General features: G+C 46.2%; 2 protein-coding genes across 2 annotated transcripts; both read left to right on the top strand.

Annotated features, from left to right (window-relative positions):
- Positions 1-1,583: 1,583 nt before the first annotated feature.
- LOC310793809 (retinol dehydrogenase 8-like) lies at positions 1,584-8,070 on the top strand (the record flags this gene model as incomplete). Its single annotated transcript, XM_083655702.1, has 6 exons — positions 1,584-1,713; positions 5,002-5,163; positions 5,663-5,842; positions 6,409-6,502; positions 7,130-7,313; positions 7,843-8,070. Exons 1-6 carry the CDS (start codon positions 1,608-1,610, stop codon positions 8,068-8,070), a joined length of 954 nt encoding a protein of 317 aa, XP_083511828.1. The 5' UTR covers positions 1,584-1,607.
- Positions 8,071-11,174: 3,104 nt separating this feature from the next.
- On the top strand, positions 11,175-21,976 carry palb2 (partner and localizer of BRCA2; the record flags this gene model as incomplete). Its single annotated transcript, XM_083655312.1, has 12 exons — positions 11,175-11,276; positions 11,372-11,431; positions 11,535-11,706; positions 13,553-15,043; positions 15,432-17,017; positions 17,248-17,400; positions 17,622-17,704; positions 17,880-18,029; positions 18,116-18,235; positions 19,497-19,584; positions 20,116-20,309; positions 21,769-21,976. The coding sequence occupies 12 exons, from the start codon at positions 11,175-11,177 to the stop codon at positions 21,974-21,976; spliced, it is 4,407 nt and encodes a 1,468-aa protein (XP_083511438.1).
- Positions 21,977-22,374: the final 398 nt, after the last annotated feature.

Raw genomic sequence — 22,374 nt, 5'->3', positions numbered from 1 at the left:
CACACACACACACACATTTTCTTCCTATAGGCACAACTAGGCTATAAAAGCACAGTATGCTTGCATGCCTTCTATTTGAGGGTGTATCCTGCTAAATCTTCCGTTTGATCTTGGTTCAAGTTCACGTTTGCCCATTCATAAAGCAATGTCTGAGATGTTAGTAAGGTCATCTGCTGTAATTAGATAGCTATGAAATTGGGCAACAACAGTGGAAACCAATATTGAACCTGCGAATGAAGGCAAACCAAATAATGGCATCGCTGCCTAAACACACCGGTCAAAAGGGTAAAATGGGGGAATGAAAGCACACAAAGCGAAAGATGCACCGGAAGACGGGACGGGTCTTCCTGCCTGTAGTACCAGGCTCTGGTGACACAGGTTACCCACTGAGGTGCCCTTGAGCAAGGCCCTTAACCCCAACTGCTCCAGTGGAGCTGATCAGTGGCCAGCAGATCAGACTGTGGTTGTAGGCTACTGGTCGGCTTCCATGCAGGTAGCAATGTGTGTTTGTGTGAATGTGAACATGACACTCCTGAAAAAGAAAGCATTGCTCTCAGTGAGACTCCCCCTGTATAAATAAAGGTTAAAAAAAGTGCTCCTTTTCTCATTTTAATTGTATTTATTTTGAATGTGTTGTATAAGTCAGAGCACTTTGTAAACGGCTTTAAGATAAGGGCTCTCGTATGTAAATAAAGTATATAGCTACTAATTAATAATCTTCTTATTAGTACATTGAATGCAGGCGCACGCACGCACGCACGCCGTGCGCGCACACACACACACACACACACACACACACACACACACACACACACACGCACCCCCCCAACCACATAGTTTTTACAGAAAATAGATTCCAGGCATACTTCTGAAGGCCCTACCTCTTGCCTCCGGTGGATCTTTTAAACTTATGACAGTGGCAGTCGCTAGCCTATATGTGTGTGTGTGTGTGTGTGTGTGTGTGTGTGTGTGTGTGTGTGTGTGTGTGTGTGTGTGTGTGTGTGTGCGTGTGTGTGTGCGTGTGTGTGTGTGGAGGGGGGCATAGCCTATGTGTAGTTTTATTTAATCACTTATATTAGGCTTATGTGTGTGCATCAGTCCAATTCCTGACACTGATTCAGCCCAACCGTACAAAACATTGGTAAACAGGCTGCCTATTGTATTATTGTATAGCCCCCCCCCCCCCCCCTATGACAAAGCAGGTTTCAGTCAGTATGACTATTGACCACCGGGTGGCGCCAAATCATTACTCTCCCTCTCCGGCTGACTTTATGCGTGATGGGCAGTAGACTGTGTGAGACTCCTGTTATAAAACAAAAAAAGAACCTCCCGGCTCCCGCTGTGTATAATAAATAATAATAACTAACATGACTAGCTGGGAGGGAGGAGGTCAGGAGGAGGAGGGCGACGATGATGACGACCACCGTGTATTACAGTAATCTAATCCCCATGTTATTGACTCTCCCCCCCCCCCCCCCCCCCCCCCCCCCGCCCCCCTCTCTCTCTCTCTCTCTCTGATCCGCTTAGGTAGCTCTTAACTCAAAGCACCTCTCATCCCGGACCTTGCATCGGCGTTCGGCACAGAGGCAGCTAGCGGACTTGGGGCCATGGCGAGTCCGGGACAGAAAGTGGTGCTGATCACTGGCTGCTCCTCTGGTATCGGCCTGAGGATGGCCGTGATGCTGGCCAAGGATGAACAGAAGCGCTATCATGGTACGTGTGCGCAGGTGCTCTCTCTCTCTGAGAGAGAGAGAATAACAAATTGGTAGCACTAACTAATTAGTGGTTAACCCTTATAGGTAATGTTTATTAAATCTAACCCTAACCAACTAACCCTCCCCCTAACTATAATAACTAACCTTAAACTAAATATATAGCCTACATTAGAAAGGAATAGGCCTACCTAGCACGGTAAGCACGCGCACGAGCACGCACGCACGCACACACACACACACACACACACACACACACACACACACACACACACACACACACACACACACACACACACACACACACACACAGACACACACACACACACACACACACACAGGGACCCCCTTGAAACGAGATGGTTCATCTCAAGGGGCTATTCCTAATAAATAATTTCAACACACACACACACACACACACACACACGCACACACACACACACACACACACACACACACACACACACACACACACACACACACACACACACACACACACACACACACACACACACACAATTTACCCAACGTGGTGGTGATGAGGTTACAAAGCTTAATAAAAGCTACAGTCAGACTTGATCCTCAATTCTTACTGTTCTTTATGAGATCCTTATGACTTGTCTGCATGTCTGTAAAAGAGAGGGCAGAGTGATGAGCACATGAAGCTGACTGACATGGTGCTTGATGGTAAAAAGAAATAAATAAATATCAACCAGTTTAAGGAAGTAGAGAAGTAATTCAGGTTGTCACAATTGAGAAGAGGTAATGCAAATCACTGGTCTGACTTTTTGACTGATCTGTCAAATTAGGAACTATCGGTGTGTTTATTATGTGATACTCTGAGGAAAAGCTAGTCTCTTTCCTCCCTGCACAGAGAGGTCAGAGGTCAGTGTCACCAGACAGAGCTGGCAGGGATTCAGTGTCTGGCTCAAGGACATTTCAGCAGGGGAGATGCTTTGATTTCACAGGGCCTTGAACCCAGGCCTAAGCCTTGGTTCACACCAAGTGCTATTGAGAAGCAGAGCTGAAGCTGCGCTGAACAGAAGCTGAGTGTCACGCTAAACCGCTCACACAAGAAGCACTCTCTTTTCCTCAGCGCCTCACTCGGCACTGCCTTCCCCCCCGCCCACAACTTGCATTGACTTCATGCCTGGCAGCTCGGGTTCAGCGTGCTGCACGCTTGGAAAATAGAACAGAAGCCTGAACTATCGCTCCAGCGCGGCTTCAGCGCGGCTCCAGTGCGGCTTCAGCGCGGCTTCAGCGCGGCTCCAGTGCGGCTCCAGCGCGGCTCCAGCGCGGCTTCAGCGCGAGTTCGGCGTGGCGTGGCGTGCGGCTGGTGTGAACGGTCTCGCCTGTTAACAAGGATGCAGAAAAATGAAACTGCGTGGCTTCAGCATGACTTTAGAGTGGCGTATGGTGTGAACGAGGCCTAACAGTTTAGGCTTGGTCTCCCAAGGCCACCCTGGTTATTATGTCTCTGATCCCAACTTAACCTTTAGTCACTCTTAGGATCACCATCACTATATGTATAACACATTAGGCAATAGCTAAAGCTCCAGCAGCCCTTCTTATAGGCTATATCACTGGCCAACTGACAGAGCTCCATTTTGGCAGACTGGTCAGAGGGTTAGTGGCTGGTCAGAGGGTTAGCGGGCGCCGGCTATTTCTGGAGGAGTCAGGTGACGCGAGCACCGTGGAAGACGCTAAGGATAATAAATTACTAATAATTCATAAATTGTTAATAATGATTACCAATTTCCACTCGAGGATCAATAAAGTTGTTCTGATTTCTGAAATAGGTAAACTGATTGTGCTGGACTATTTTTGACCACAGAGTGTCTATGTTAAGATTACTATTATTATTATTATTATTATTATTAGTATTAGTATTAGTATTAGTATTAGTATTATATTATTATTAATATTAATATTAATATTAATATTAATATTAATATTATTAATATTATTATTATTATTATTATTATTATTATTATTATTATTATTATTATTATTATTATTATTATTATCTGTAGTGCATCTTTAGCATAAGCTATCCCACTTTGTTATATTGTTTTTTCAGCACTCATCCAGAAAGTGCATTGGAAACACTGACCATAAACTTTATGGTCAGGATTCTCACCCAAACAGGATTCTCACCCAAACACATGCATATATCACACAGACACACGCTGGCATCGTAAACATGCAGATATGCTGAGCATCACATGATTGATGTGTGTGCATGTATCTGGTGAGGCAGTGGAATCTGTTTGACACTACAGATGATGATATTGTCTTTTTTAAACCTCTTTTACCGTAGCCCGGGCAAGCTGCCTATAAGCACATGTATTTACAGCAACAGCCTGAGGCTGGAGGCATGATAGTACGGTACTTGCAGTGAGAGTGTTACATCCATTCACACACACTCACACCTGGAAGCTGCCCAGTATAACCAAGGTCATGCACTAATGGCCATTAGACAAGTCATACACTTCCCTCCGTCCAGATTGACCCTGTTGGTCTGCAGGGATTGGGTTCAGGCTCTGCCTCCCTCAACAAGGTTTGAGAAAACACTAGTTTGTGCACTGTTGTAGAATGTATTGATTAATTCCATTCTACAACACGCACAAAGAGGAGGACGCTCAGTCACTCAATCAGTCAATCAGTCAGTCAGTCAGTCAGTCAGTCACTCACTCACTCACTCACTCACTCACTCACTCACTCACTCATGGACGTTTAGTCTAGGCCTAGGGAATAGGAGCTGTATCTAGGGATAGGAAGGTGGTAGAGAGTCGAGGTTTGAGGGGTGGGTCGGGGGAGTGGCCAGGGGGATGTGTGTGGTGGGAGCGCAGCGGGCATTGTTGTGCCATAAAGCTGAATGGCCACACCGCTGCACCGTGAGCTTAAAAGGTTTGCGCTTGTTAGAATAAGGATGTAAAGTGTATTTAATTAAGGATGTAAAGTGTATTTAATGACCTAAATTCTTCAATATATTTCTGAACTCCTCAGGGGATTTGATTCATAAAGCTTTATTCAACTACTACTGTACGTGTGGTACTGAAGCAACATCAGGACTGCTTAACATGGCTAGGCATAATCTTCTTTTTGGCCCGTCTGCCAGCTCACCTCAGCCTGGCTTTACAGGTGGAGACACAGCAGTGTTGCCCAAAGCAAATCACAACACAAATCAACCTAGATAACACAATCCATATAGAACTTAATACAACCTCTCTCAACTCCACCTGTCTCATCTCATTTCCCTCCCCTCCTCCCACCTACCTACCTGCAGTCATAGCCACCATGCGGGATCTGAAGCGTAAAGATAAGCTGGTGGAGGCAGCGGGCGACACACACGGCAAGACCCTCTCTCTGGCTGTGCTGGACGTCTGCAGTGACCAGTCCGTCAAACTGTGTATCGATGGCATCAAAGATCGACACGTGGATGTCCTCAGTAAGTAATCACAATTCTTTCATTAAGATTTCTGATTGTACAACATTGCAACACTTTTTTTTATTTTTATAATATGTTTATTAAATTTTTCCCTGTACAATTATCAACTGTTATTGCAAGTATTACAATATAGGTTTTGTACAATAAACACAACAAAACAAATACAACCCTCCCACACACACAAACCCCCACTCTCTCTCCCTCTCGCTCTCAACATCTATCGACCAGTGGTACCTAATAAAGTAAAGACAATTTTGAACAAAAAACAAACATTAAAACAACATTTTCAGAAGAAACCTGGAATCTACCACATACTGTAAGTCTTCAAGATCCCTGTCCTGAGTCCGCCTCCTGTATGAGCTCCCCTATATCTGCACTTGTGATGAAATCATTAAATGGTTTACATTGCAACACTTTCTACAACTGATGTTGAATACTCTCTCTCTCTCTGTCTCCCTCATATCTCTACATTTCTTCTTTGTCTCATTGACCTAACCAGTCAACAATGCGGGGATTGGCCTGGTGGGCCCGCTGGAGAGCATCCCCATAGACGAGATGAAGAAAGTGTTTGAGACCAACTTCTTCGGGGTGATCCGCATGATCAAAGAGGTCATGCCTGATATGAAGAGGAGGAGAGGAGGACACATCATAGTGGTCAGCAGTGTGATGGGACTGCAAGGTAAGGAAATACCTAATAATTCAGTAGTTGCAGTACTACTGCGACACACCTGTGGTGTAGTACCCCCCCCCCCCCCCCCGCAGCTGGGGATCGAACTTGGAACCTTCGGCATGGGAGGCGGATGTATAGAAGTTCTAGTAAGAAGGAAGCTATGCTATGACCCAGATGAGTTCTACCTCTAGAGCCACATGTGGCTCCTTTATGGGTAGTTGTGGCTCTTTTAAGTCCTACTTTGAATAAATCAATAAATCAATAAATCAATAAATCAATAAATCAATAAATCAATAAATCAATAAATCAATAAATAAAAATAAAGGGAGGAAAGTAAGTGACTTTTTTTGGATTGTGGCTCTTTCAAAAAAAATTGTGTGTGTCAAGCTGGCTCTTGAGTAGGACAAGAGAGCGTCTCGAGCATCAGGGAGTGAGGTTTACTCACTGCACAGCAGGACCACTGGCTACCGCTACACTACAAAAAAGGATCGACAAAATGATGAAAGAGAAGGATTGATCTATTATACCAGTATGTATTGTTTGAGTGGAATTGAAATGCAGTCATGTTCCTCTAGGTGTGGTGTTTAATGATGTCTATGCGGCTTCTAAGTTTGCCATGGAGGGCTTCTGTGAGAGTCTGGCTGTGCAGCTCTTGAAGTTTAACGTCACGTGAGTGTGCCACTGCAGCTGTTTCTTTGTTCATAGACCAGTCCAAATAACAGAGATGCAACTGTCTGACATTTTTACAAAAAGTCTTGATCGCCTGTCACCTGCTTTTATCCTCAATAACTAAAGTGATCCACCTCCGTTTTTCCATTTTACCTTTGCTACACTTCCTCTTTCACATCATCCTGTGCTGTTTCCAGTCTTCTTATCTTTTTCTTACGACTACTGCTGAAGCGATTCATCGATTCATTGATTAGTCACGCAACATCAAATTAATTTATTAAAATTATGATAATCAATTAAATTTTTTGGTCCTATAATCAGTCAAGAAAATTGTTTTGCTTGGTTTCATCTCATAAAATGAATCATTTGGGGCTGCTAGACATTTGAAGAATTGCTTTGGCCTCTGGTAACTTGTGATGGGCATTTGCCATTATTTTTGACATTTTACACACTAAAAGATGAATCCATGAAGCGAGAAAAAAATCGATATATTAATTGATAATGAAAATAATAGTTAGTTGCGACCATATGACTATCCTTGTTTGGCTGACAGTTTCAACCCCTGGTTGTACAGTAGCCTATAGTTCTTTCTCCCGATCCCAGTCTCCTGTGGGTCTCTCTCCTCAGCTTTTCTATGATCGAGCCGGGACCGGTGCATACAGAGTTTGAGGCCAAGATGATTGAGGACGTGAGACAGAAGGAGTATCCTGGAGCCGACCCTGACACGGTGCGTTACTTCAAGGACGTCTACCTTCCTTCCTCCATCGACATCTTTGACACTCTGGGACAAACACCCGATGACATCGCCAGAGTAAGGCAGTCTGTGACTCGACCTGAATGCAGGGTTGGGGCCCATTCATGAATTGAATTGAGAATGGTCATTTCCAATTCAATTCCTGGAGTTGGAAGTGGAATGTCACTCAGCTCTAAGGGAACAGAATTTAATGCCATTAAATTAAACTTGAGAATTATAAATCAAACATTATGAATCAAATAAAAGACATATATATACGACTATGAATATGTTATGCAGCAAATATCACATGAAAGGTTAGTTTAACATTGATGATATACAACACTGCATGTAATCTCTGATGTGGTACCCTAAGATAAAACATAAAATGTGATATTTCACATTTTTCACACCATTCAATTAAATTCCAATTCTGTTTTCTGTAGGCTTAATCAAATTCCAATTCCAATTCATCAGTTGAATTGGAATTGGTGAGTTCAATCATGATTTGACCCACAGCCTGCTTGATTGTCTTGTCTGATGCAGACAGAATGATCAACGCTTTTGTCCCTGATGTCCTTTCTGTCCTTCCTCCCACTCTGTCCAGTGCACCAAGAATGTAATTGAGGCGAGCAGCCCGCGGTTCCGGAACCTGACCAACCCCTGGTACACGCCCATCTTAGCGCTGAAATACGCAGATGAAACCGGAGGCCTGTCTGTCCACGCCTTCTACCACATGCTCTTCAACCTGGGCCCTCTCATGCATATTAGCATGACCGCCATGAAGTACCTCACCTGTGGCTGTCTGAGGAGCAGGACCGTGTCGCCCAACTAGACACGCACACACACACGCACACGCACGCACGCACGCACGCACGCACGCACGCACGCACACACACACACACACACACACACACACACACACACACACACACACACACACACACACACACACACACACACACATTACACAGACACACACACACAGACTTTAGTAGCTACCTGCTTGTTAAAGCAAATAGCCTGCTCCTCCAAACAGCGAACTATAACTCAATAGATAAAGCATGCAGACAGGTGAAGTGGTTGAGTTTCTTTGTTGGAGCAAACATTAGAAAGGTAAGATGTGGGGGGGTACGGTGGTGCAGTGGTAAGCGCTGTCGCCTCACAGCTCGAAGGTCCTGGGTTCAATTCCCACTTGGGACGCTGTGAGTGCTGAAGGAATGCGTGCCCGTCCGCATGTCCTCGAGTGCCCACCGCCCGGGTGGGGTCGTCAAAAGGGCCTTTCTGTGTGGAGTTTGCATGTTCTCCCCGTGCCTCCCGGGGGTTTCCTTCATATAGGAACCCCCTTCACCAAAACATGCAATATCCTGGTTGCTAATGTGGTTCCTCCTCTGGTCGTTAAGGGCGCCTGTTCAGAGGGAGGGGAACTGGTTGGTAGCGTGAACCTCCCACGTGCTATGTCCTACCGGTGAAGCTTCCTCTGTCAGGTGAAAAGAAGCAGCTGGCTAACTGCCCATGTCTCGGAGGAAGCATGGAGCCAGTTTCGGCTCTCCCCAGATCGGCAGAGGGTGGAGTAGCAACCAGGATAAATAAATTAAATTAGCACTAATGGGGGATAAAAATGGGATAAAAAAATTGTGAAAAACAAAAAGAAAAAAGAAAGGTAAGATGTGTGATCTCAGCGACTGCTACTAGATAGATGGACCTGATAAAGTGGCCGCTGACCTGCCAAAAAAATGTGCTCCTGTTTATATGCAGTCTAATGGCCCCTCTATCCTCTCTTGGCTTTCTATAGCTGATGACTGTGTGAATATCAGACCTGAGCCCAATTGAGTTCAAATCATTTGAAATTCTTTCTTCCAGCAGTTTGAAGATTTGCCAGTGACAAATGAGTGGGGTTTGCATGTTTGAAACTATATACCACACAACTAGCATCTGCATCATTTGAGCCCATCGATCCCAGACAACTTAATATTTCAGATGGTTTCAAACTCTAAACTGGCTCATGTTGGAAGTATAGGCCTACAACACTCTCTTTACTTGTAGCCTATGTTCGGTGTTTATGTCTTATATTTTTTCAAAATACCATGAATGTGTGAGAGCAACTATTTTGGGATTAAACGATTGTCATTTTATACTTTGTAGGCGTGTGGTTATTGCTTTATAGGCGTGTGGTTATTGCTTTGTAGGGGTGTGGTTATTGCTTTATAGGGGTGTTTGAAGATGTCCCATGTCTGTTTAGAATTTGGAGATTGGGTATTCATGTAGTATTTTGTTGGGAACCCGCACATGTGGATTAAAAGGTAATGAAGCTGCAGACAAGATGGCTAAAAGTACTAAATGTGAGGCACACATAATGGACATATCATTTGGAAAAGGGGAATGTAAAGCACTAATTAAAAAGAAAATACCTGAACTTTTTCAGAAAAGGTGGGATGAGGAGAGTAAGGGCAGAACATATATATAAAGTACAAGACAGAACACTGTTAAAGGGAGAAGCAGAAGACAAGGTAGTGCTATCCACATTCAGATTTTATCACACTGGTTAAAAAAAAACATTATTTCTATTGGGAAAAGTAAATTCACAAGCATGTGCACATTGTAATACAACTGAAAATGCTGAACAATGCACAATATGAAGAAAGTAAGCTTGCAACAAAGGGTGAGAGGCTGGACGAGGATGGGATTCGGTAGGGATATGTGGGACATAATGGGTAATATAATTATTAATAGACACCAGATTGTTTAATAGAATATAGTATTTATTTTATTTAATTTCATTTTGTTGGATTTTATTTTCTTTCCTAATCTCTAGAAAATATCTGTACATTTGACCCTGTTCTACATACTCCGGTACGGTAGGTGGCGGTAATGGGCTTAAAGCTACTCTTCCTGCCCGGTTCTACTACTCACGTCTGGTTGCAGAGCCGCGGGAAATTGGAACTAAATCGATGCCTGTCTAATCGAACATCAAAATAAACTTCACATGGAGAAACCTGCGGAGTGGACGCTGGTACCGCACTGTAAGTTAGTTTAAGTTTCCGAGTAACAATCAACAGTGCATTAAAAACATCGAGTTGTCGACTCGTTACTAGCTTAGCTACGTCTGCAGGTCACGTTAACAGTGTTGTTGCCTTTGACATCTGACGCTAGCTAACGTTACGCTAATGTTTGTCCTGGGTGCTGGCTAGTACTTTGGCGCTAAGGTTAGCGTTTCTAACGCTAGTTCGTTTTCTTACAGCGCGAATAACGTTATACACAAACATGTTACGTTACCAGGCAGAAGTTCGACAAGTGTCAAACCAACCAATGAGGCAGTGTGTTGTTGGTCTAGTCTAGTGCATTTCCCCCCCCCCCCCCCCCAAAGTCTGAGACTGTGGGCCTCCCCTCAGAGACAGCTTGCCCCCCTCTCTCTTTCACTAAATTCCTGGATGTGGGATCATAATTTATTTATTTGTTCCCAGCTTTTTGACGTAGCGTTACTCCAGACTAAAACAAAGATATAGAAAAGGTCTGAAAGCATTAGTTATTATTAGTTTATGACCTTCGAAAGTGGGAAAACAGTAAAATTCCCCAAAACGACAGTATCTCTGAAGTATCTCTTTCACCGAATCACACATTTGTAGGCTATTATATGTGATGTCCTTTTGATAACTCATGTTTTCACTTCCATTCACTAAAAGCCTCCCCTGAAACTGTTTGGAGCCCCCCTGGGGAGGTCTGCCTCCCACTTTGAAAACCTCTGGTCTAGTGTTAAACAAGAGCCATAAACGCTAGCGTTAGACGTCAAATAAGAGATGTGTGTGTGTTAATTTACAGCCAGTCTGTTATTATTTTTCAAGTCTAGTGTTACACATGTAACCGCTAGATATCAAATAAGAGGTGTGTGTGTGTCTGGATGTAATGTTGGTGTGTCTGTCGCAGGGCCAAGCAACGACAATGGAGAACAAGTTGGGAGATGACTGTGACGACAAACTGAAAATGACGCTGCCCTGTGAGGACAAACTGAGAACAACGCTGCACTGTGATGACAAAGAGAAGGTTGGGTAACATGACACACACTTTTAGCTCTGTCTCAGTCTAGCTGGAGAGATCGGTAGGTATTAAGGTATTAACTCCTTTCCCCACTTACGTAGCTTCGTAGGAAGTTGGCGGTGCTGCAAAGGGAGTACCTCAGGACAGTGCAGAGACTAAAGGTAAGAGCGTAGAGCATCTCTCTCTCTCTCTCTCTCTGTATATGTGTGTCCATTGATTAGACCAATGTAAAATTCTCCTTGTCACTCACTCTCACCCACACAGCGCGCTGAGCGTTTGGATGCAGTGCGGGAACATGTGAGGAGCAGGATCACAGAGCAGAACCAGAGAGGCCCGCCGGTCACGTCCAGCCCCTGCTCACCCTCTCCAGCACTGGACCCTCTTACCAGGACCACCCCGGGCTTGTCCCAGGTGACAGTCCAGGAACACACAGGAGGTGAGTCTACCTATGTTAAACAGCTGCATTGTAGTCCTTCTGTTTCATCTACACAAAATGTAACCATAAACCTTTTAAGAGCCAATGTGCTCACCCCCAATTCGATTAAATCGGGTGCAGGATAACACCATGACAAGAGGCTCCAGTAAAGTACAATCTGACCTGCACTGAGGAAAAGCAATAGAAGCAAAAGACAATAAATAGAGCTGACAATAAATAGAGCTAAAAAAAATCATTTCTGACCCCACTCACCCAGCATACCACATCTTCCAGCTGTTGCCCTCTGGGAGGCGCTACAGGTCTCTGCCCACCAAGACAACCCGTTTTAAAAACAGTTTCTTCCCCACTGCTATAAGGACACTGAACTCTATATAACAACCCCCATATCACTGCTGCTATAACTGTATTGTGTACTGTTATTGTGTTTTATGTATGTATGTATCATGATGTTGGACATTGCTTACGCATGAACTGTACTGAAAACAAATTCCACCAGCCTGGCTGTGTGGTCATTAAAGAATCTAATCTAATCTAATCTAAAATGTTGATTTCTTTTTATTTGTACATGATAACCATAGTGCAGCTTTGACGTTGCTGACGTTTTGGTCATTGCCTTCCTCAGTAGCTGCATAAAGTCACTTTATGCATCTATGTGAGCCATGTAGCAGGTTACTGAGGTATGAGGTGATTTCAAACATATCCCCCAGCCTTTATTGCCAGTAATAGATAAGAAATGGATATCTGCAAGTATTACAATACCAGTACAACAACTTATAATGGAGTACGGCAGGGATGACATCTTTTTGTAGTCAGAAGGTGGAAGTCCCGGACATTTTGGTGCTTCAGGGGAAAAGGGAATATGGGCTTTTAGAATGGGGATTTCACTTAAATGCATAAAACAAGGTATGTGCGGTTAACAAAACTTTATGGGAGTGGTAAAGTGATTTGTATTCAGCAGCAGAATAATCTTCACAAATGTGAATCACTTTTATGACTCTTGAAGCGTTTTCTGAAAATCGCGTTTTTAAAAGACCGCATTTTCGTTTCAAAAGTCATAAAAGTGATCCACGTTTGTGAAGATTATCCCGCTGAACACAAATTACCACTCCCATAAACTTTTGTTAACCACAGACCTTATTTTAGGCGTTTAAGTGAAATCCCCATTCTAAAACCCCATTCACTTTTCCCCTGAAGATGCTACTTCCGGACTCATTCCTGCGGTGCTCTATATCAGGGATACTCAACTTGCTTTGCCCGGGGGCCACTTTCGTGAAATGATAGAAGGCCAGGGGCCAGTTAATAAACAATCAATATACATTTTTCTGTAGCGGATTGTAGGTTTTTGGGGTGTCAGCCGGAGTTTAGTCTGACAATGTTGTGCACACCGGATAGTTAGTTAGGTTAAGTACATACATACGTAAGTGCCTGGGTAGCGAGCAGACGGCGGTATTTGACAATTTAGCAGCTAAATCATAGATTATTGAAAGATATTCCATATTCCAGACTGAAATGCTATAACAGAAGTGGAGTATTGGCCAGAATGACATGAACATTTGGACACTTATTCAGCGGGTATCTTGCATGTTGCGTTCAGGTTCACTGTAAAAAAATTTTTTTTTTTTTTTTTTTTTTTGCAATTCCATCGCGGGCCACACAGCGGGCCACACAGCGGGCCGCATGTGGCCCACGGGCCGCCAGTTGAGTATCACTGCTCTATATGATATCACTATATCACTTTGGTGAACCCTTTATTGACAGTGGAGTATGTGTGTAGTAACTTGTCTGAACACAAGGTTGACATTATACTGTTATGACCGTGAGACGCAATTTCTGGCGTTTTTTCCAGGTCCAGTGGACTCTGAGAAGTCCAGAAGGAGCCAGCTGATCAGGTTCCTTCTCCCCTCTGATGCTGCATGCCCATCATCAACCCCTGAACCTGGCCTGGACCCAGCCGGAGGTCACAGAGCCAGTCCTGCCCTGCGTCTCCGCTCGCGAAGCAGCCGCCTGCGGTGGGAAAAGAAACGGAGAGGCGCCGCCGAGGCCGGAGGGAGCACGGACAACAGCGAGGAAGGGCCAGAGCCGAGTGACAGGGTGGAGGGAGGAGGCAGGGGAGTGGGAGAGGCAGAGAGAGAGAAGACCGAAGAGACAGAGGTCGTGGAGGAGAGTGTAGAACTGCTTTCTGATTCCGAATCAGAGTCTCCCTCACTGTTGCTGACACACTGGAATACACACGGACACACTGGAGAGACGGAGGGAAAGGAGAGGCGAGGTCAAGAGCAATGGGAAAGAGAGACCGAGTCCAAAGAGGAAGAGAGCGAAGAATCTGAGTCGCCCTCTTTGCTGCTCACACGCCCGGGCCCTGCCATGCTCACTGAAGGAGGGCGACAAGACAGCACACAAAGTGGAAGAGGAAAAGAGACAAGAGGAGGAGGAGGAGGAGAGGAGGAGGAAAATACTCGAGACGGACAGAGTTGTGGGAGGCTGCGTCAAGAGAAGAGCGATAAAGATATTGAGCAAAATGCAGGAGACAAAATGGAGACGGAAAAAAGTAGCGACAGAACTATGGAAATAAGAGAAGAAAAGAATCAAGGACCTGAGCTGGATGGAGAGGGGGCAGGCCTCCTGACGTCCTGTACCTCAGTAGAAGGGCTACTTTTTCCAGCGGAGTACTACGTCCGAACCACAAGGCGTATGACGTTTTCACATAACCAGCCTGACACGCAGGCCGCTATACCCTCCCAGGCCACCAGGGGGGGACGCCGGGGCCGGGGCAGGGGCCGAGGCAGGGGCCGAGGGTGGAACAGACATTCAGATCAACACGCTCGGACAGATCTTTCCTCTCCGACAGCTGCACCTACATCTTTAGGTTCCCACGTGTCCTCCTCACACCTACAGCCTGACACGTCTCCTGAGCTCACCAGCAACAGTCCGGCGAGCTCCAGCGAGACGTCCGGACAAATCTCAGCCAATCCGCCGCCCGTTAACGTGGGTTCCTGCTCCGCTCGTCCAATGAGAGGCAGGAGGAGGAAGAGAGGTAGGGGCAGAGGGAGAGGACTGAGCTCACGATGCTCCTCTCTCAGCTTAGACACTAGGCCTCCAGGGCCTGGTCAGGCCTCAGGCGACCCCCAACCTACCAGCACCATTGTCTCTTCCTCCCAGTCTCTCCGTGGAGCTGAAGGACCAGAGCATTGCCTCATCTCAGAAGAACCACCTCCAGTTCCAGATAACCCCCAGCTCCCATCCACCCACGACCCAGCGCCCAGCCCCGCCTCTGCATGTCTGGAGAACGTCTATCCCATCTTCTCTCAGACTAAGAAACCCCTGCAGATGGATACAAGTAAGAGTGTGTGTGTGTGTGTGTGTGTGTGTGTGTGTGTGTGTGTGTGTGTGTCTGTGTTTTATCTTCATGTATTTATAAATTAGCAAGTAGGATACAATAGGATGGTGTTATATGAAAACAGTCACCGCTGAGTCACCACTGATAGAAGTTACGTACAGCAGAGAGGCTGCATTAGACTTTCTCGTTGTCTGCCATTTTGACCGCAGGGGGTCATTGTTATCAAATTTGGGTAAAAGACGTGACGTTACCGCTGATGTATAGCGAAGAACACGTTGGTGAAGGAGTGCCTTAGCTGTCTCACATTACTCTTCTTCTCTCCCTTGTGTCCTCCATGTGTAGCTGTCTCACACACTCTTCTTCTCTCCCTTGTGTCCTCCATGTGTAGCGAGTTGGCGGTCTCTCCTCCTGCCTTGCTCTCCGTCGCCCCCTCCTCTCCCCTCTCTGCACCGCAGCCCGTTGGTCAACAACAACTTGGCCAACTTCCACTTCCAGCAGGATTTCCTCCTCCCCGATGAAGAGTTTGGCTCCCTCAAGCTGCACAAACTCCGCCAAGGCGCTGCGGCAACAGCAGTCGAGCATTTCCATTCCCCGTCTTACAACACGCGCAGCAGTCGGCAGCTTAACGCTGGCCACAGGGGGCGCAGCGGTGACCAAGTCAGGCCTTTGCCCCTCCCACTCAGCCTCACTCCCACTATCGCAGACTCACCCCGCCCGACTGAAGAAAGACAGTCCCCAGTGCAGTCCAGTCCAGTCCCAGCACAGTCCGTAGACCTCCCAGGCCCGTCAGTACCGTCCGTAGACCTCCCAGGCCCGTCTACATTGTCTCATACGCATCTGTTTATAGACCCCCAGTTTACAGAAAAACAGACCGGCCAGAATTCACCGGTCGAGCCGTCTGCCAGAGATACCGCAGAAGACGGCCCGAGAGATCGGCAGCCTGAAAACCTCCGCGCAGAATCTGAGTCACAGTCTGTAACTGACTGTGTGGATCAGTCTAAGCAGCAGGTGAACCTACCTACCACAGCCCACACGCACAAACCTACAGACAACGCTTTAAAACAACTGCCTCATTTGGCCTGTCCAGCATTACCTGCAGAGCAGTTAACAGGCAAAATGGAGGATTGTTTAGATGGACGCTCGGACGAACATTCCATAGTGGGACAGTCGTCCATCTCATTCGAGAAACAAACTGTAGTCTGCCAAGTGGAGGAGCAGAGGCCTACAAGCCAAACAGAAGACAAACCTGCCGGCAGCACTCTTTCGTACGCTGAATGCCCTCCTCAGGAAACGGCTGAGGACACTTCTGAGTGTCACACTAATAACTGCTCTGCTATACAGACATGCAGAGGCGCTGATGCTCCAGCAGAGTGTGCTAGCGAGCAGCCAAATGTGGAATGTACCGACAGAGACACCTCTGTGTGCTCCTCCACAGAGTCCCTTTCTGAACGCACCGCCAACCTTCCCACAGACGGATCCACGGAAAACCCTGCTAAGTCACCGTGCCCCTTCTTTAGCCCTCGCCCGCTCTCCCCCGCTCTCCCCTCCAGTGTTCCCCTACTACCATCCTTAGGAGAGACCCCTCACAGCCTCCTCCCCCAGACCTGCTCCTCTCCCTGTGCCCCGCCTCTCACCCTGCCTTCCCCCCGCAGCCCGTCCTCTGAGGCCCTCTCCCCCCCTCCGGTCGTCTCCTCCTGTCTGGCCCTCCCGTCCAGCCCACCTCCTGTGTCCCCCTCCTCCGGTCAGGTCCAGGCTTCGTCTGATCCTCCGGCAACAGCCGATCAGTGGCAGAGGGCTGTACCCCCCGGTGCCTGCTGCCCCCCCATCCACAGCATCCAGACACCGAGCTGCAGCACAGGTGGGCAGGTGCTGCCGGCCAGGCGTGTCAACAGTGAGGGTGGTACTGGACAAGCTGAGAGAAGAACAGAGGAGCTGGCAGAGGAACCCATTATGAGATGCACACACACATTGAAGGTGAAGGGGAAAAAATAACTCATACAAGTAGCAATATTACCACATACTGTACCATAAACGTACAGTTAAACAATAAATTAGGTCAACAATTGTTTTACAAAGGATAATACTGTATGTGTGTATCTCCAGCATCTAAGTCTTCATAACGGTGTGTGTGTGTGTGTGTGTGTGTGTGTGTGTGTGTGTGTGTGTGTGTGTGTGTGTGTGTGTGTGTGTGTGTGTGTGTGTAGGCCCCTGCAGGAGGCTGTCTGGTGGATGCCTGCTGTCTGCTGGGACCATCAGGAGGTTTATGGGTGGCAGCGGCAGGAAAGTGGGCGGTGTGTGTGTGGGATCAAACCTCAACATCTGACTGGAGCTTAATACACACCTGGACCTTCAATGAGGTGTGTGTGTGTGCACCACCTGCATATCAATAGGAAAGCTATTCAAATTTAGGCATTTAGCTGAGCAGTAGCTGTTATAAAAGTGATCTTACTCAAGGACATTTCAGCACAAAACAACATAGGCTGCTGCAGGGTTCATTTGGCTATTTGATGCTCTAATATTATGTGATCCCCCCCCCCCCCCCCCCCCCCCAATAAATGATGCTTCCATGTGTTTACAGCCAGTGATCAGTGTGTTCCCTGTCCCGGATGCTGTTGGCCTGATGTGTGTGACTCTGGGTCAGTTGGAAATCAGACAAGTTAGGTGAGAATGCAATTGGACTCTCAGACACTTTTTTGACTATAAAAATAATTTCAGAAATGAGACTAAACTGTGTGTGTGTGTGTGTGTGTGTGTGTGTGTGTGTGTGTGTGTGTGTGTGTGTGTGTGTGTGTGTGTGTGTGTGCGTGCGCGCGCGTGTGTGTACGTACATACATAGGATGCTGTCATGCTCCAGCCTCTCACAGGTGCTGCTGTGTGAGGGTGTGGTCCAGGCTGTTGTGGGCGTGGCCAAGTCCAGAGTGGTTAGCTCCGCCCACTCAGTGCCCGGCTCCGCGCTGCAGCTGTTGACGCTCTCAGAAGACAGCAGGTAACAAACAGCCTTGGTGTTGCAGGCGTCTTCTCTCTCTGGCTGTCTCTCAGTGTAACTCAATCTAAACATATCATTCTCATCAGCTCACCACCAGTCTCTCAGCCTCTCACGTCTCCTGGCGTGTGTGTCGAGGCCCTGGCTGCAGTGGACGGACTTCCAGATGCTCTGATTGGCTCAGCTGAAGTTGGACGTCTCTTTGTATGGTGAGTTTAAAAAAAGACGGTGAGCGGTTCAAGTAGTTGCCTCGTTTACTGGTATTTAGTAAAACGGTGAAAGCGAGTCCCTCAAATAACAATTCTGATCGATCGATTTTATTTATTCTGTTCTTTCTGACCAAGTTTTTCAAGCATCTAAGAGTTGAGAGAGTGCTGATTAAGGGTCAGCGATGACTTGGTCTTTTAAGCCGTTTTCACAGATGCATTGAACTCCTGAAGGTATCGCACGTGACCCGGATGGGCTTTATGCGTGAACTAGGGGTGCACCGATCGATCAGCAGGCAATCTGTATCGGCCGATTTTGACCTCAAATATGCGATCGGCGATCGACAATTTTTTTATATAATTTTTTTTTTTTTTAATAAAAAAAAAGCCCTATCACTAATCAGGCTTTCCAACGATATAAAATACAATGCCAATTGGTATTATTAAAGGGGAGAAATAATCAACCTAAAATAACGTTTCCAAACTTTCTTTGAGGAGTTTATATATCGGTGATCGGTGATCGGTCGATGATCGGTTGGGCAGGTATTTCCCATAGGTGATCGGTGATCGGTGGCAAAAAACGTGATCGGTGCACCCCTAGCGTGAACACAACTGTCCGTTGTGAGCAAACCACACAGAGGATTTCCTCATCTGTGAAATGAGCGGTCGCCTCACAGCAAAAAGGTCCTGGGTTGTTTGTTTTTGTGTGTTGGTGTTGAGGAAGGGAGAAAGGAGAGCTGTACATTCTAAATTGCATGTTATCGTCGTCGTTCTACGGGTTCTTGTAGAAAAATGAAAATATGATTGCTTCACTGTTTGTTTACCAATGTACAACTGTACCTTGATTTGCAATAAAACATATTCTTAAGAAAAGAAGAAGAGGAAGGTCCTGGGTTCGTTTCCACTGGGACGCTGTGGGCGCTGAGGGTGTGTCCCCATCTCCATGTCCTCAGTGCCTACTGCAGTTGGGCTTGCTTGTCAAAAGGGCCTTTCTGTGTGGAGCTGGCATGTTCTCCCCGTGCTCTCCTGGGGCTTCCTCCAGAGACAAACCCCCCCGCTACAAAAAACATGGAGAAAAAAAAGAATATTTGACACTGAAAATTGCTTGTTGTGTGAAAGGGCAACTCCAGCGAATGTCCAGATGTGATTCAACAGAAATTCAGTTCATGTCTGAAAATGGATAACCTTGAAGCTCTGAAATTATCCGTTTGAATTTAGTGTGTGTGCGTGTGTGTGTGTGTGTGTGCGTGTGCGTGTGTTACAGGAATCTGAGGACAGGACAGCTGTTACAGAGAATCACCCTTGGAGATGGTTTATCACACACCGCCTGTCTCAGAGGCTACTCCGACTGTGTAAGTCTGTATTAGATATTTCATATGAAAAGACGTTATTTTGTTTTTGTCCTACCTGACAGTTTCGACTGCTTTGCTTCCTGCGGTCTTCTTCAGAGACGTCACGTGATGTTGCTGTGACGTATATATATGGATGGTTTATGTGGGTTTGGGTTTGAAGAAGACCGCAGGAAGCAAAGCAGTCGAAACTGTCGGGTATGACGAAAACAAAATAACGTCTTTTCATACGAAATATCTAATACTGTAAACTAAGTCAGACGTCATGAACCTTTTTGGATTATGTGTAAGTCCGTGTGCTGTCATCCTGTTGACAACAATGCGGTTGCCAATTTGGCACTTGTGTAACTGACTGACTCCTAATGTCTGACTGCATTAATAGTGTTTATTTCCTTTGTACCTTGTAACTGTGTTGACATAAATAAATCATTTGTGTGTGTGTGTGTGTGTGTGTGTGTGTGTGCGCGTGTGCGCGCGCGTGTGTGTGTGTGTGTGTGTGTGCGTGTGCATGCGTGGGGACACGCTCCTGTGCAGGGGGTGTTATTTGTCCTGTTGCAGCATCAGTTGCTCAAGGAGGCCAGAAAGAAGGCAGATGAAGCATTTTCCCCAGAGGAGAAAGAAGAGGAAAGGAAGAGAACTGCACTCTTCTCCTTAGTTGCTGCGAATCCTCTGAGTGGCAAATATGTCCTGGCTACTCGGCTGTATCCACCTAAAGCCTGGTCTGGCAGGTGAGATGTGAATGATGTGGGATGAGGCGTGTGTGTAGTTTTTTTTATTTTTTATTTAGCCTTTATTTAAACGGGTAAATGACATTGAGACTGATGTCTCATTCACAAGTGCGACCTGTTCACACAGCAGCAGGTACAACGGTTACAAAATACAATCAGCAGTCAATACAATCAGTAAAGTACAGTAACAAAAACATAAACGTGCCAGAAGGGGAGAGATTCAACATTGTGAACAAGAGCAAACCAAGGAAGCACTCTCCAATTTACTCAACAATCATTTCAAACTTGCAAGAGGGATCAGGCTGGACAGCTTCAGACTCTGCTGTAGCGTGTTCCAGGTGGACAGCTTCAGACTCTGCTGTAGTGTGTTGCAGGTGGACAGCTTCAGACTCTGCTGTAGCGTGTTGCAGGTGGACAGCTTCAGACTCTGCTGTAGCGTGTTGCAGGTGGACAGCTTCAGACTCTGCTGTAGTGTGTTGCAGGTGGACAGCTTCAGACTCTGCTGTAGCGTGTTGCAGGTGGAGGGGGCAGAGTAAGAGAATGCCTTTTTACCACCCACAGTACAGACTGAGGGGATGGAGTAAGTGATGAAGTCCTGGGTGCGTAGGCTAGAGCTCAGAGGTGCCCAAATTCTTTCCCATGAAGGGCCAAAACTCAATCTGGGTGGAGGGCCGAGGGCCAAAAATAAACGTGGAATTGCATTAAAATGTATTGTGTTTTATAGAAAATTAACATTCTAAATCTAAAATAACATTTCAATATAATAATCTACTTTTTATCTGTTTGGTAATTGTAATAATTTGCAATTGGTTATATATATATAACGTATAAAATAACGTCTGCATTTGTGGGGAGCTTAAACATTGAATCAGTAAACACCCAGTTAAAAACAGTTGTATTTTCCACCTTTGTAATCAAGAGAGAAATTTGACTTAATTCACAACTTGAAAAATCCTCAAGGTACTTTGAAAATCAGCTTTATTGTCCATCTTTTGTAAACAATTTGCCATGACAATTTGCAGGGATGCCATCTCAGGAGTGAACACAGTATATCCGCAGCCACATTGAGACACTTTCACAAAGTCACCACATGAAAAAGCTCGTCCACCCTTTGCAATCAGTGCAGATATCTGATAACTTGCCCGAGTTGCATTCTGGATAAAAAATCGGGGAAAAAAACAAAAAACAAACAGAGCGCGGGCCAAACTTGGCCCAAATTGGTCAGCACTGCTATAAGCTGGACTGTTTGCGAAATAGAGAGGCAGATAAGTAAGTGGGCAGCAGACCTAGGATGGATTTGTAAATGAAGATGTACCAGTGCAGTTCTGCACATGGAGAGAGATGACCAGTTGACTAAGGAATACAGAGCACAGTGATGTGTAGCCAGTTATAAATCTAGTGTATAGTATATATAAACATGCATGTGATGTCTTAACTCTCTCCTGCCTCTGCTCCCCAGGCTGTGCGAGGCAGACGTCCATGGCACCAGTGTGGTGGGCCTGAACCAGAGTGGCAGTGTGTTTGTGTGGGAGCTGGGGGTGCGGGGGGACGCCAGAGTGCTGTGGGCTCCAGAGGCTGAAGGCTGGCAGCTGGCTCGCTGGGCGGGCCGGGGCACCCTGGTAACCGGCCATCACAACGGAGACCTCACTTTATACTGCTACACCTAACACCTGTACGAGAGACTAAAAAACAAGTCATCCCTTGTTTTTGTTTTGTTTGTTTGAACATCCTTCTGTCACTGTATAGTCTCTTAAAACAGACTGTCTCATCTACATCCGGCGAATGCAGCTATACACAGTCTGTACGTTACACCCCCAGAACATGCACAAGGAAGTTGGGAAAAAAACCTTCAGACAGGAAAGAAGTTCGACGGAATCCGACCAATCACGACACGTGTGTCCATGAAAAATGCGGCATATTGGATTTTGATTGGACTAATGAGCGGAAGACCCGCCTTTCTGCGATTCTGATTGGACTAATGAGCGGAAAACCCGCCTTTCTACTTCCCATTCCGGTTGGTGCATGATTCTCCCCCACGAAGTACAGACGGTATGGCGGAAGCATT

The sequence above is a fragment of the Poromitra crassiceps genome (assembly GCF_964638095.1).
Source record: "Poromitra crassiceps genome assembly, chromosome: 19".
Taxonomy (NCBI): domain Eukaryota; kingdom Metazoa; phylum Chordata; class Actinopteri; order Beryciformes; family Melamphaidae; genus Poromitra; species Poromitra crassiceps.
This window is presented reverse-complemented; position numbering and strand designations above follow the sequence as displayed.